Genomic DNA, 15924 nt, shown 5'->3' with positions numbered 1-15924 from the left:
GATATCATTTGCGAACTCCTAATAAATACGACGGATATTACTTTACCTGTGTGCTTGGGTTGGCAAGCTTCTTTTTTAAAAGCCAGAATATCAATATTTTAAGGCTTGCAAACTATAAGGCCTCTGTCAAAACCACTCTACTCTGCCACTGCCATATAAAAGATGTATAGGGAATACAGACCTGCATGAAGTAGGATGCATAGCAATAAAATTCTATTTACAAAAATAGGCTTGAGGGGTGCCTAAGTGGCTCAGTTGGTTGAGCGTCTACTTTCAGCTCAGGTCGTGATCTCAGGGTCCTGGGATGGAGCCCCCGCATTGGGCTCTCTACTCACTGGGGAATGTGCTTCTTCCTTTCTCCCTCTGCCTGTCTCCCCTGCTTGTGCTCTCTCTCTCTGAAATAAATTAATAGAAATCTTAAAACAAAAATAGGCCTGTGGTTTGCAAACCCTGAGTTTAGAGGAATGCATGGGTTAAACTCTACATAAAGTAAAACTACCGTATTATAACTGACTCTTTCTAAATTTAAAGCATATATTTAGGAATGGAGTTAAAAACATCTGGCTTTACAATCCCAAGGAGCTAGATTTGAATCTTGGGCTTCAATGTCCACTAAGTTCCCTAGCACTGGATATGTTATCATGGATTATTCATACTTAGCATTGTGCATCTGTGTTGGTGGTTCATGATATCGTGAGAGCTGTCTGTCTGCCTCTGGCTAAGAATATCTTGACTTGCAGGACTTCAGGTTTCCATTCCTTCTGTCGCTGCCAAAGCCCCAGCCAGGACAAGGAACACTGCGTAGAGGCCTAAGATATGACTGAGCTATGGCATTACAGGGTGTGTTGTATGAGAAGGTTATTAAAACTTTTATGTATTATGTCAAAACTATACACAACTGCTATTTTTATAGACGAAAACCACAGAAATATGGGTAACCTCAAATGATGTAACCTAAACCCCTTAGCGTTGTATTCCGTTTCTCTTTGGCTCAGGCTCTGAATCACGTTCCCTCCTCTGCTATGTACTGGTTGGAGAGGCCCAGTGGGGCTAGGCCAAGGCCCCCCACCCCTGCAGTTTCAGAAAGCGGTCTGACCAGGTTTTGAAGAGTTGTTAAAATATACCTTATAGAAACTGTCAGATACACATAAGTGAAAAAAAAATGCTGAACACAGGAAGGCACTCATCACAAGAGAACCGAAAACTTAAAAACAAAACCAAGAACAAGAGTGTGTCCTAAATGTTCATCTATAAAAATAATTTAGTAAATTAATAACTCAAATCGTATTATACAGCATTCTACATGATAAACGGGAGTTCTGTAAGACAGAGGTAAGTAAAGTAGGGCGAGAGAAGACTGCCTCCTTCTATGAATACAGTTTTACAGAGCACAACCAGGCCCACTCCTGTCTGCACAGTCCATGGCCGTTTTCACGCTACAGCAGAAGGGCTGGGTAGCTTCCTCGGAGAACACAGGCCCACAAAGCCTGCAACGTTTACTATCTGGCCTTATAAGAGAAAGTGCATCAACCCCTCTACAGAAAAAACAAACAAACAAAAAAACAAAATAAAACAAAACCTATGTTAAGAAGGAAAAAAAATTACAAGACAGTGCTTAAGTTGAATACAAATACATAAAATTTTTCTGAAAGAAGGTTTTTAAAAATAGAAACAAAAGGTGAAACAGGTCTCTGGGTGGAATTTTCTTGTTTATAAAATGAAGGTTTATAAAAAGAAAAAAAGTTTGTTTATAAAATAAATTTTGTGAAATTAATCACTTAAAAAAAGACTCTTATTTCCTAAGAATGAGACTCACAAAGTCCTAGAAGAGGACACCCCCGAGGGATGATCCACGCATTGTTAGAGGCTACTCATTATCTTCTGTTTAGAATTAGGAAAGCACTTTCTGAGGAAAAAAAAAAAAAAAAAGATTGTTATTTATGCAACTGATTTTGTATTTTGCTAGGGTCTTTCACTTATTTATCAAGCACTTATCGGTCACATTTTTCTCAGACACCATGCATGTGCCAGGCACACATGCACACATGTACTGAAGGGGCCCCAGCCCAGCCCTTAGGAGGCTCACAATTCAATGAAGAAAACAGATGTAAATAATTCAGATGTAAAAACAGATATAAGTAAAAATGACATCATGTGGTTCAGCAAGTTAACCATACTGGAGAAGCCCGGGAAACTTCCCCATCTAGACAGAAATTTAGATCACAGATAAAATAACTTTCCCTCGAAACCAAAAGAGTTAGGGGCATTCAAGTTGGAAGAACTGGGCCCCATGTTTTTTAAGAGTGTAGTTTCAAACACCTGCTTGACAACTCTGAGTCATAGTCCCAAGCATCACATCTAAGACCAGATGAACTTTCCCTGGGACAGGAAGGCCATCTTGTTATTTTGAAAGGGGGAAAAACTTCAGCAGAGCATGACTGGTATCATGGCAGCCTCTCACCACATTTGTCGGAGGACTCGAGATTCCTCACTGATATTACGGCGTGATGGCACCTCCACATTTATTGTCACCTCACGCTTCATAAATACAGGTCACTCAACAATCTTAGAAGTTCAGGGGAACAGAGAGATAATAGAGTCTCAGGGGATAAAGAGCCCTAAAGAAGGTCAAATGAGAATTTATAACCAAGGGCTCCTAGACCCAAGGGTTTTTCCCCATACTGCGGACCACTTCTTCATACCTTTTATCTTCACACAAAGAGCTAAAGAAGTAAATGTACTGGTCAGTGGCCAAACATGGAGAGGAGATACCTAGAAGCCATGCAGCAAAGGTTTAAATTCCAACTGTGAGGGGCTTCTGTCTATATCATTTGAGGCTCACAGGATTCCTTGGGATAAGAGGCATTACTCTTCCCATGGGGGGAAAAATTTGTTTTGCAAGGTAAATGGAGAAGAGAGAATTCAAGTATGGGCTCACAGGTGATAGTATCATTGCTTCATCCATTGTTTCCCTAAAAAAAAAAATTGGAGAAGATTAACGGACTCCCAGAAGTCAGGTCCAACTTGCTGTCCAGGCCCTTTAAGGGCAACCTACATTCTCTAGCAGCCCGAACAGGTTAACGGTCCTTCCCTACAAGTCAGGTGTCTATGCTGCCTTGGCTTGTTCAGTCTTTTTACCACTTTTTGTCAAGGGTTTTTGATGGGGGTGGGTAGAGGTCAAGGACATGGTCTTCAGGTTGGACCGCCGCTACCAACTTACTGGCCGTGTGATCCTAAAGCAGGTTATTTATCCTTTCTATGACCTCATTCATAAAATCAGAATGACAAAAGACACCACCTCATAGATTCTGTTTTATACATACTAACCCATTTAATTCTCACAGCATCTTCTGAGGTTATTCTGGTCTTGAAAACAAGCACCATGAGCACAGGAGTTTTTGTTTATTTGGGAAGTAGGAAACTGGTATTAGGAAGCAATTACTTATGGAATGAGTGAATAAACAAATGAAGAACAGAAGAGAAAGAACAAGTGTTAAGTCCCATTTAGCAATAACACAAGAAACTCAGAAAAGATACAAAGTTTGTAACAAAAGTATGTGCTAAAATATTAGAGAGACCCTGAAATTACCTTATTAAAGGTAGGACATGGTTGTTAATATCACTGTGCAGGACTCAGTAGGAAGGAGGGATTCATCACTTCAGATGCCAAGTGCTCACGACCTTCCAACCTGCGAGGACCACATGCTGTGCTCTGTTATTTTCTTGACTGGAATGTTCTCATGGTATTTTTTTTTTTTTTTTTTTTTTTTTTTTTTTTTTTTTTTGCCGTTACTACAAAATACTTTCTCTGTGATTTCTGACATTATTACCAATTAAGAAGTTGAAATTTTGGCCACACTACCCAGCTTGAAATGTTTCTAAAATTTTTTTTGAAAGGTTTATTTATGTAAACATCACTGTCTGAATACAGTCTTGTGCAGATGGTATGATTTAAGATTCTATTCATTTATGCCAATTTCAACAAATAGATAATTTCAGAAAATGTAAAGAAATCCCACACACCAGCCCTTAGCGTTAGGAATCTACTAGGATTCCACAGTTATCCATTTGCCTCTTCAAAATTACTGCTGGATTGCCAAACACTCCAACCTCTCCTGAAGTCCCCGCTCATTTTATCAACTCTCCAATTAACATTTACCTAGTAATATTCACCACATGAAAAAGAACTGACTGGGATATTTTAGAACTTAATGTTATTTACCCTGGATCTCTCCCAACTGCTTTTTGACATGGAGGGTTTTCAAATCAATTTGTTCCACTGTTTCCCTGACTAATAATATACTTGGCAAATATTTGAATACTTTATGTAATGCACTAGGAGAAAAAAAACAGTTTAGTAAAAGGACTTTGCCCTTTAAATCCCGTTCCTCCACTTAAAATTTGCGTACACTTAAGCCACAACTGAAGAGCCCCAATTTCCTCACCTGATTGGGGAAGGAAACCTACACTTCACTGGATTCCTGTGAAGGATAAAGAGAACACTCAAGTGTTAAGAGTTTAAAAAGTTACGAAACACTCAAAAAGCAACAATATAAACACTACTACCTGTTACCATGGGGGATACAAAGTTGTCTTAAGACTTTACTTGTGGCAGGGAAGAACTTAAATACTAAACCCAATCTGTCAAAACGCAACATAGTCTGTCAACCAGTGGCTTTCAAAATGAGATGAAAAGATGATCCCCTGGAATATGGGGGAAACACGGAATTTCTATTTATATTTGTAATTATATAAATAACACTGAAAACCCACTTCCATTGTTATCTAATATCCAAAACGACAGAGACAGGACCACTCAGTTTCAAGGTCTGGCGTTCACCGGCCCTGCAGCTTGCTTACCTGTGCGACGGTTAGGACACTGCATCTTCCCTTGTACTTGTGCCTGCCTAAACTGATTTATGTACGTCTCTGCTTTAATTCGGCTAATTCTCACAAAATGAACAAATGGCTTAAAATACTTGCAGAGAAACCAGACCTTGCAAATAAATCTAAGCAGACGCGAGAAAAGGGCACAGCTTACATCTGCCCTATTCCTAGTAGGAACTGTCAGCCATATAAAAATGTGAGTTTTTGAAATCGGATGTTTTGAAAGGGTTCCATTGCTGCAGTCTTCAGCTTCTCATCTTATTTATCAACAAAACAAACATTTCAGTTAAAATTTGTCCAGCTACACCTGTGAGCATAGCGGAATGCACAGAGCTGTAGAATCACTATGCTGTACCTCTGACCCTAATCTAACATTGTGTGTCGACTATACTTCCATTTAAAAAACTGTCCACTAAACTGTCACTAACCCTAATACCAAACAGCAATTCTTCCAAACTTGACTGAACTTTGACACTCCTACTTTTAACAAAATGAATCAAAACTAGTGAAATCTTTGAAAGATTTTCAGTGGAAAAACTGCTTCCAAATGTTTAAAATTTTCAGTATGAAAATTATAGGGAACAGATTCTTATGATAATGAAGCATACTTTTCTATTATTTTCAAAGGATATCATCATGAAATATGTTAGGGCAGGACCTGTATTTGTGATAGCAAGTGAATCAAATATTTAATCATTTAATATTATGCCATGTGTCTGACAGCAAACATCAGTACAGTACTGTAGGTATATAATTTATTAAGTGTACCTTTATACACCATGGAATACATAATAAAAGTTTTGGAGTACCAGGTCTTATCCATCAAGGTCATTCATCACTTCCAAAAAGAATACCCAAGCATGGGGGCACCTGGGTGGCTCAGTGGGTTAAGCCGCTGCCTTCGGCTCAGGTCATGATCTCAGGGTCCTGGGATCAAGTCCCGCATCGGCCTCTCTGCTCAGCGGGGAGCCTGCTTCCCCCTCTCTCTCTGCCTGCCTCTCTGCCTGCCTCTCTGCCTACTTGTGATTTCTCTCTGTCAAATAAATAAATAAAATCTTAAAAAAAAAAAAAAAAAGAATACCCAAGCATGAAGTTGAATGACTTAATGGCAAACCATACGCTAAAGATATTACATTCTGGCAATGCAGAATAACAAAAAATGTTTACTGGCATATCGCCCTTTGTTTGTTGTATATATCTATGTAAATGTAGATTAACTACTTTCAATTGCAGTCAGGTCTCGAGTGTGGGTAAAAGCCAAACAAAAGAGAATAAGACACACCCTCTAAATGGATACTTGGCCAAACTTCCCCCAAGAGTACCACATTTTTCCTCAGAAAGAAACCTACTTCCCTCTGTCAGTTTCAAGGATTAGCTCTAGTTTTCTGACTTAACTATTGTTTAAAAATTTGAATTTCGAAGAATTTTGAAACTGCTAGGAAATCATAGTGGTTGCAACCAAAATACCTTCTAGCATTTTACTGAAGGAACTGGCAGCTGGATAGGCATGTGAAAAGGGAGGGGCATACATTTATTTGCCTCCACTCCTTAAAAGACTTTCAGTTTAAATGAAAATATATATCCCAGAAGTAGTTAAAACCAGGTTGTCACTCAACAAAGTAGTCAAAATCGCTTGGCTCACTCCTCACTTCCTTGCTTATAAAACTGTTCAACTGGGAGACTAAGAGATATCTGAGAGTTCACCTTATCTAACTTTTGGCTGGTGCCTTTCACTATTGTAAAGACAGAGGAAGGCAGGGCATAACCTAGAGCATTCCAGGCTAGTTCCTGGTTGTTGCCTCTCCAGGCTTTGGGGAAACACTGCCATCGTAAAGCTCACTATTTACCCTGACAGCTAATTTAGTTTTGAGTAATTCTGAAAGTTAGAATTTTGAGCCCTATCTTGGCCTTTACAATCTCACACAAAAATGAAAATCTAAGCAAACCAAATAAAGTCTAAACATCTCCACTGTTTTCTACCATGTCATTCAACAAATATGGCCTGAGGGTCCACCACAACAGACTTTCAGTACATAAAGGTAACAGAACTCCCAGGAACACATCAATGAAACAAGACAACACAACAAATATTACTCAATTTTCTTCTACAGACATTTATTAAAGGTCTATTTATCACAGATCATGCTATACATAGAGAACAAAATGATTAGTTGATACAGAGTACATTACTGCCCTCAGAATTTAAAGACTAGAGAAGACAAACAGCAATCATGAGAGAGAATGCTAAGCAGTATATAATATGGAGCCTCCTAATACAAATATCTGTAATTCTGTACCCATCAAGTTGTCTTCTCCATAATCAAAACATTTATTTGCAAAGTTGCTCAGAGAAAAAGAAAAAAAAAGACTTCAGTAGAGGTGATTTAAAATTCCATATGAAATACATTCTTATACACATAAGCTGCTTTGTCACTATTCACATCCTGGAAGTTAGGTTGAAAATACACAACTCTTTTAGAGCTCTGGAGACAGGTAACCGGGTATGTTTTTTAGAACACAAGAATGAAAAATATTAAATAGCATTGTTCCTGATTTGTGCTTCTAGAATCCTCTAGAATTAATTCTTTGTAAGCTGATAATACTTGTGAAAAGCCTTTGAAGAGACAAGGGAAGTGCGGTCAATTTTCGAAACACTTAAAAATCCTGGGTAATTGGGTTCTGAAGACAAACAGGGAGAAGTGACAGATTTTCAATCTGGAAGAAGGGGAGAACGTGCTATCAAAAATCACTCCACATTTACAGCACTTAGAATAGTACTACCTGAGTAGAGGTGATTGCAAAGAACAACATGAACCAAATAATGCCATTTCTCCCACTAACAGAGAAAGCTGGGGAAGGTTTCACAGAGGCAGCATCAAGGTCCTGAGTGATGAATTACGGGGTCCAGAGGTAGGATGGAACAAACCATCTAGGTTTAAGTACTTGGGTACAGGATGACTTTACCTTTATAAGGCATGACCTGCCCAGAATAACAGACCTCTCAGAGATCATAAAAGTTATCTGAACCAATAAAATAATGAAAATCTGGTTTCTAGAGCTCCCTCCATTGAAGCAAAGATTCAGGATCAAAGCCCTCCCAGAAGATAGGGACTAGGTGTAACCCCACATTTTCAATTTACCATGGGTGGTATTAATTCCGAACTGAGCAGGAAACCAGTACATTGTTTAGTAGGAAAGAGCTGAAAGATAGCCATCAGTGTGAACAATAGTGTAATGAAAGAAGTCAACTTGGCAAGAGTACTTAATTTGTAATTAATTTGAAACTTAACAAAATTCTCCATCCAATCTGGAGGACTACAAAAGGAAAGAAGTAAGCTATCCTCTTGAAAAGAACCCTGGTTTAGGAAAGAAAGGGAATAGCCAAGTTTGGTAAGGAAATAGAAGCTTTAGGCCAGTTCTCCTAAAATTTCAAAAGGAGCCATGCAATGCAATTGATTCCCTTAAACTAGCATTTGTGATGCTTACAAACTAGGATTCACGAGAAAATCTACTGAAATATTACTCCAAGTACCACTGTTTCTTTGTGAAATGGGTTTTCTTTTACTCTTTAGCCCCAAGGAGGTCCTTAGGCCTAAGAGATTAGCTCTTGTCATTTTACAATTAGATGCAGTGTGAGCTTAAACACCATTGAGACTAATCTTCCCCATCTATAAAATAAAGTTAATGTCTACTTCATAAGATTCTTGTAAGGTAAAGCAGGTCAAGTTCTTAGAACAAAGCTGGTATCTAATAAAAAAACAGATGAAAAAAAGTACTAATCACCCCATCTTTCTGGCCAGGGTAAGGCAGGCCTATGATCTGCAAAATTACCTTAGCAGTTTGACTTATCTCTCAGCAAGCCCAGTCCTCCAGACCAGTCCTCCCCAGAACCATCTTTCCATCAACAACCTATCTGTGCGTCTCAAGATATCCTGAAGCATTTTCTCCTTACAACAGGTGCTGGGGTTTCTCAAGGTAATTAGAGAAAGAAGGTGCACAAGAAGATAATATAACTGGAAATAAAATCTGCATGATGAACAAAATTAAACACAAAATTCAAATCCTCATCAATCTGGAAACAATCATCTCAATAAAGCAGTATTCGAAAGGGAAAAACGGGAGTTGCGTATCGTTCCTTTCATTCAAAGGCTGAATGGTGGAGCCACCTAAGACTTCCAGACTTTTCTTTCGTTTTTCCTGTGTAGTCTCTGGTTGTTCACATTTCAAAATGGCGGTTGCTGCTTTCCAAGGAAATGTTCAGGAGGGCAGCTGCCTTGGAGGTAGGTCACCAGGACTCCTCAGCATTTTACAGGCAAAGACAAGACTCCAGAAGGGAATGCAGCTGCCCCAGGCCTCTGCTAGCTGTCAGAGGAAGGCAGGTCCATGGCTGCATGTGGCTCTGCCTCTTAGCCCCAAAGTCTCTGTGTGGCTGCTGTTTTAAAAGAGGCCCTCAACAGATGCTCTATTTAACAACTAAAAGACAATAAAAACTAGAGTTACAAGCCAACAAGGATCACACTCTTAAGAATGTTTAATTATATTAATTTACGTAACACACACACACACACACACACAGTACTAGCATTTGAAATGCTTGTAAATTTTTAGTGCTATTTAAGACATTCACAAAAAGCTGCCATTCTCAAAAGCTGAATGCTTAAGCAACATGTATCAGGCACACAGCCAACATGCTCAAGAAGCACATGCAGATGCATCTGAAATTAACTACCACTGCAGAAATCTAATTTTGAAATGTACTTAGAAGAAACAGGCTAATCTAACAACCCAGATGCATTAACACGTGTATCGTTCAAATTCTACATGGAGGCTTAAGGATGTTTTGATCTGTACTTTCATGTACCAGGCTATTTATCCATTTACAGAGCAAATACCTACTGGAGGGGGGCAGGTAATCTTCTAATGGAGATGTCCCTTTAATTAGAAGGAACAGTGAGAGTTTTAAGACAGAATTTTGTAAACTGCACAAAAAATGAGAAGACCTCATTTTTTTGTGAGGAAAAAGTGATAAACTTATTTGGGGAAAGTTTCCTATTTTATCTTCCTAAGCAACAGCTCTCTAATATATTAAAGATGCTGATAAGTTCTGAAATAAAGGAAATGATTCAATACCATCTATACTTATTCAAGTACTAGGAATTCAGAAAAAAAAAAAAAAGCTTATTAATTTTGGCTCTAATTTCCACTTTGATCTATTCACAGCAGCTGCCTGGAACCACCTTCAAAGGTTCACAGGATGGAGTGAACAGAACTGATGAGCAGTTCCTACTTAGCAGATGTGTGGGCCGCTGCTGGGCCATCAATAGTCTGGAAAACGCTGATACAGGATAAAGCTGTGGCACTTCCAACACTTGCCCCCAGTTCCCTTTTTCATACTCCCCTTCTGTACTTCAGAGATTGTAAAAGAGGTAAGGAAAAGGGAAATAATATTGTGTTAAAATGCAAGGAATAGTTAAGTCCCTATCAACTTTGCCCATAAAAATGTTAAGACCTTTATATTTATGGATCCAGTGAGAGTGAGATTTAAACAACTTTTCTAAGTATGAGGAGAATGTAAAGAGTGAAAAAGGTCCTCTTCCTCCTAGTCAGTAGTCTGTGCTCTGACCAGGAGCCAGTGGGAAAAAGATGGGGGAGTCTCCCAAGAATGAGCGGCAGGTACATGGATTTCTCTGGAAGAGCTGCCCTCTCTACCAGAAGGCAGACCTAAAATGTCAGAGCCTCCCATGGTTCCCTCTTGAGCCCTTTTAGAAAAAAAAAATGAGCAACCCCAGGAGGCACAGCTACTTCAGGGAAGTGAAACAACCTTGGGCTGACCTTTTCTTAACCGAGTCTTGATCTTTTTGGGTTCGGGTCTGCTCAAGTTAGCAGTATCAGACTCGGGAGAACCAATTTGATGTGTGCAAAGAGAATAAAGTGAAAGCTCACTCACATACAATAGTGCAGGCAGGTAAGAAATTGCAAATAAGCAGGCTCAAGCAAGGAATCTGTGCAAAATCCCTAATCTTTCCAGTCTCTCTCACCCAGATGAATCAACAAACATTGCTCGCTTTTAAGAAGTTAAAAATTTCAACAGAGCTCACCCAGTTTGTTCCTCAGATGTCTCAAATCATGTACCCTCACAGTTCCCAGCTGCATGAACAACTGACTGATAAAATCAGTGACATCCTATGAAGAGTTCACAATGGGAAACTAAGTCATCATGTTAAGATTAAGTATCACCATGAAAGAAAATGAAATTAAGCATGGACTGTTAAACTTCCCATCCATTCCCTAAACTGAAACACTCTTAAGAGTAAACCACAGGGGTGCCTGGGTGGCTCAGTGGGTTAAAGCCTCTGCCTTTGGCTCTGGTCATGATCCCAAGGTTCTGGGATCGAGCCCCACATCGGGTTCTCTGCTCAGCAAGGAGTCTGCTTCCCTTCTCTCTCTGTTTCTCTGTGCCTGCCTCTCTGCCTACTTGTGATCTCTGTCTGTCAAATAAATAAATAAAATCTTAAAAAAAAAAAAAAAAGAGTAAACCACAAGTTGTTAAAATTAAAAAAACAAAAAAGCACCAAAATCTGGATCTCAGTATGCTGAATCTATATTAAATTACCCGAAAAAAACAAGTATTCTGAAAGCTGAACCATCAGATCTTAAAAATGAACCCAGAAAGCGGAGTGAAAAAAATGTGACAAGATTCCCAAATCTTTAATTGTAGAAACGTAATCGACACTTCTGGCTGTTGAGACAAACTGGAAATTGACAAGTCAGTAGCACACAAAATGAGCTATAAATCCTCTGGTATGGCTTTCCCAACATACAGCTCGTTTCCAGTACCAACCTGCTTTTGGAACACCCATAGAAGTGTTTTTTAGCTTAGAGTTTTACTAAGACTAGTGGGCCCTAAACAAAATCTATGAAGTTTGCTTGATGGTCATAAAATAAAATTTTCAGCCATGAGTCTAGTTTCCCTTCTATACATCTTCAGCACCTGGGTGACTTATTCTTCAAAACAAAATCGGTTCCTGCTCTACTGCTTCTTTCTATAGTCTCGGAGAAAGTGAAATGAGAAGCAGGAAAAGGCTAGAAAGTCTATTCAACCTGAGTGTGGTTTTTGGGACTTAGTATCTTTCATATGACTTTCTTCCTCTGTACAATTAGATAGACAGTGGAAAGTGAGCAAAATATATAAAAGCATTAAAAAGTCATTTTTCGGGGCACCTGGGTGGCTCAGTGGGTTAAAGCCTCTGCCTTCAGCTCAGGTCATGGCCCCCAGGTCCTGTGATTGAGCCCTACATCGGGCTCTCTGCTTGGCAGGGAGCCTGCTTCTCCATCTCTCTTTCTGCCTGCCTCTCTGCCTACTTGTGATCTCTGTCTGTCAAATAAATAAATAAAATCTTAAAAAAAAAAAAAAAGAAAAAATAAATAAAAATAAATAAAAAGTCATTTATCCACCAAACAGCAAGTTGCCATAATTAAACATCCTGTCTCATTACACTTGGTTTTCATTTAAGGGGTCTGCTGCTTGGGCACCTGGGTGGCTCAGGCAGTTAAGTGTCTGCCTTTGGCTCAGGTCATGATCCCAGGACTCTGGGATTAACTCCCACTTCGGGCTCACTACTCAGTGCGAAGTATGCTTCTGTGCCCCTCCCTTAGCTCCTACGCTTTTTCTCTCTCTCTCCCTCTTGCTCACTCTCTCTCAAGTAAATAAAATCTTGAAAAAAAAAAAAAAAGAGGTCAGCTGTTTTTAATCTGCAGATATTCTCAAGCGGTACCTGGGTTTGAGAATTACAACCAAATGGTAAAGTGATTAAATCTGAGGACTCTTAGAAAACAACCTGCTGTCAGTACTGTCATTTATTTTGGCCAGTACATTATTTTAAAAGGAAACTGAATATGAATGCCTCTAAGAAAGTTTCCATTTTGTCATAGGTTCTAACTCCTCCTTACTGTTTTACATTAGGGTCATTTCAAATGCTTAGGTACCTGCCTGGGTGGGCCCTAAATGCATTTGAGTTTGTAACCCCCTACAAAGGGTTCAGATAATTGAATGTATGTGGGAAGTTGAGTAGAAAAGCTTACCTTCTAAGAATATATACCCAGTACTTCCTACAAAACTGAAACTATCCAAAAACTTTCAGTGTCAAGATGTATCTCCTTCCAAGCTTTTATCTAGCTTAAAATCACATGCAAAAAAAAGATTATCTTGACTTCACTCCCAGTGTCTCAAGCAGGTAAAACTAAGGTGCGCGGGGGGGAGGGGGTGATAGGAAAAGGTCTTACAAACCTTGAGTCATGAAAAATGCCCGTCTTCCAAGTGAGGCCTGCAAATTTTAATAAGGCAAATTCCTACCAATAGCAGTGGTATCACAACTGTTTCAAAGTTGGCATGCAGGGAGAACGACATGGAAGCTGTATGCTCTGTTGAGATGTAGTGAGGTCTGGGGAGCAGGTGGCCCAGGAGCCCAACAGAATACCCTGCCCAGATCACCTGCTCTGCTCAGCAAACTCTAGTAGCAACAGTAACAGACAATCAAATGCAAACGTGTCATGTAATGAAAGCATATCTGAAGAGGATAAAAGGAAACAAGCAGTAGGGTCTGGTATGAGTCAAAGGAGCATTCTAGAAACCCACTTGATGTGTAGACTAACAATAGACAAAATCAAGAGGACAGATGGACATAGCAAAAATGTCAGATGTTTCTTTAACAGCGGTAGACTAAATGGAGGATGTTGTAGTTTACAGGACACATTTTAAATACAAAATTCTGCTTATACCTCAGTAATTCTTCATTTCTAAAAATAAATTAATGTTGATTCTCAAAGCTATTTTCTAAGTCTGTAAAAGAAGCCAAGAGTGCTTTGTGCATTTCAATAGTACTCTTTTGCAAAATAAATCATAATTTTTTTAGAAATTATTTATTTATTTATTTGACATAGAGAGAGAGAGATCACAAGTAGGCAGAGATGTAGGGAGAGGGAGAGGGAAGCAGGCTACCCGCTGAGCAGGGAGTCAGACGCAGGACTCAATCCCAGGACCCCAATACCATGACCCGAGCCGAAGGCAGCAGCCCAACCCACTGAGCCACCCAGATGCTCCCGCAAGATAAAATATTAAAAAAATAAACTCAATTCCACTCTATCATTTTTCTCAGATTTTAAAAAAATTCAGTTCCTCATTACCCTGTCAGCTGGATTTGCTAAAACGACATAGATTTTATCACACTACAAAACATGTTGACCTAGAACTACTTGATTAGGTTAACAGAAATTTTAAAGCCAACTATCTTATATATATCCTGCTGTTTACTGAAATTATGATCTTATCACAAAGCCTAACTATTGTCTAGTCAGAGTGATTGATTTCTCAGCACGAAAACAGCTCTGATAACGATTCTGGTCAAACAGGCACTTCAAGAATATACTGTAATCAGTTAATGGAAGAACATTCTTCCTATTTTTTTTTTTTTTAAAGATTTTATTTATTTATCTGACAGAGATCACAAGTAGGCAGAAAGGCAGGCAGAGAGAGAGGAGGAAGCAGGCTCCCTGCTGAGCAGAGAGCCCGATGTGGGACTCGATCCCAGGACCCTGAGACCATGACCTGAGCTGAAGGCAGTGGCTTAACCCACTGAGCCACCCAGGCGCCCACATTCTTCCTATTTTTATTCCTAATCAGAGAACACCATTCAGGAGCCTGCGATTAGGTAGGGTTCTGGCCTAAAACAGTGTGATTGAGTACACTTATAACTTCATTTGGCATTATCAAGTGGTTCTCTACTGACCTAGGACTTAAGTTCTAAGGCTATGGAAAAATACCAAATGGGCTTACACTGTGATTTAAAGAGAAACACAAAGAGGTATTCCGATTCCTCATCCAGCCACCGGCTGTTGCCTCTGTCACTACCAGCTCTGGATTCTTCTTTAAGCTGAAAGCAGACTTCAAGTACTAATGCAGGGAAACTCGTCTGTATCTATTTCCAGTTATGGCTCAGGAAATTAAGTGGTGACTTTAGAAGTCTGCCCAATAGTTTCTTTCATTCTACAGAAAGGAAGAATGAAAACTTTCCTAAGCCAAATGGGTAAAACTATTTTATTAATTCATCTACACTTAAATACAACTCCCATCTAACCCTTAAATAATTTTTTATTCAAAAAAACAAAACAAAACAAAAATAATAATTTTTTATTCAATATCTTTCTCAACTGAATTCTACTTCACAGATTCATTTTCATTTTTTTGAACAAAGTCTCAACCAAGTGCCTAGTATGTGTCAGGCAAAAAAGGACAGGGTGCGGGGTGGGGGGAGGCCTTGAATACCTCCTTGTACCTCAGTTCCACAGGCAAGTGGTTCTCAAAATGAAGGCAAAGAATTTTCAAAGGGCTGCAGCGGAGTACCTACAAGTCTGTGGAGCCCTAGGCTCATCAATGTGCAAACCAAGATTTATATTCGCAATGAATTATACTCACTACCAAAGTATTACAACTTTAAAGACTCATACAGGTACTGTCATGTATTTTTTTTTTTTTAAATACACAGTATCCAGGGGTGATAGTGCAATGTTTCATAAATGGTCAAGCATGAGCTCCAACCACTAAAATGAATAGCCGGCCCTCCACAGCCCGAAGGACAGATCAGCACCCACCGATACCAGAGCAGCCAACCCAGGCATGAGGGGATGATTTTCCCTCTTGTTCCCGCTTTCCTTTTTTCATGCTCAAGGGAGATTCTCATGGGGGGGAAGGGGAGTTATTATTCTAAGAAAAATAGTTGGCTTGGATGTAACACCATATTGTAGTGATTAAATCGCAAGAAATCCCAATACATTTAGAGGTTACGTTTTTGTTGGTGCTTTGTTTTTCCATCATCTTTAACAGATTCTTTCCCCACTTTCCCATGAATCGCTACAATTGGCTAACTCTTAGCAGATGTTCCAAAGGCTGTAAACCCTACTTTCTGAGAAAGTCTGTGTTTGTTTATCTCTATTTATAGTAAGAAACAGCAAGTCTCAGGTTTGTGTCCTCAATGTACTTAA

General features: G+C 39.3%; 1 protein-coding gene across 2 annotated transcripts in view; it reads right to left on the bottom strand.

Annotated features, from left to right (window-relative positions):
* Positions 1-15924, bottom strand: part of CTSC (cathepsin C) — a 35686-nt gene that overhangs the window by 16903 nt on the left and 2859 nt on the right. Inside the window, exons 3-4 of one of the 2 annotated variants that reach the window (XM_059186980.1) lie at positions 10986-11070; positions 6982-9360 (exon numbers count right to left, since the gene is read on the bottom strand). The exons of the other annotated variant lie outside the window; for it this stretch is intronic. Of the exons in view, the coding sequence (XP_059042963.1) occupies positions 9350-9360; positions 10986-11070 (96 nt within the window). The 3' untranslated portion in view covers positions 6982-9349. Of the gene's footprint in view, positions 1-6981; positions 9361-10985; positions 11071-15924 lie in introns of those variants that run through there. 2 annotated transcript variants of the gene reach the window in all.

Source organism: Mustela lutreola, chromosome 1 (assembly GCF_030435805.1).
Source record: "Mustela lutreola isolate mMusLut2 chromosome 1, mMusLut2.pri, whole genome shotgun sequence".
Classification (NCBI taxonomy): Eukaryota; Metazoa; Chordata; class Mammalia; order Carnivora; family Mustelidae; genus Mustela; species Mustela lutreola.
The sequence above is the reverse complement of the archived record's forward strand: the minus strand, read 5'-3'. Positions and strand labels throughout refer to the sequence as shown.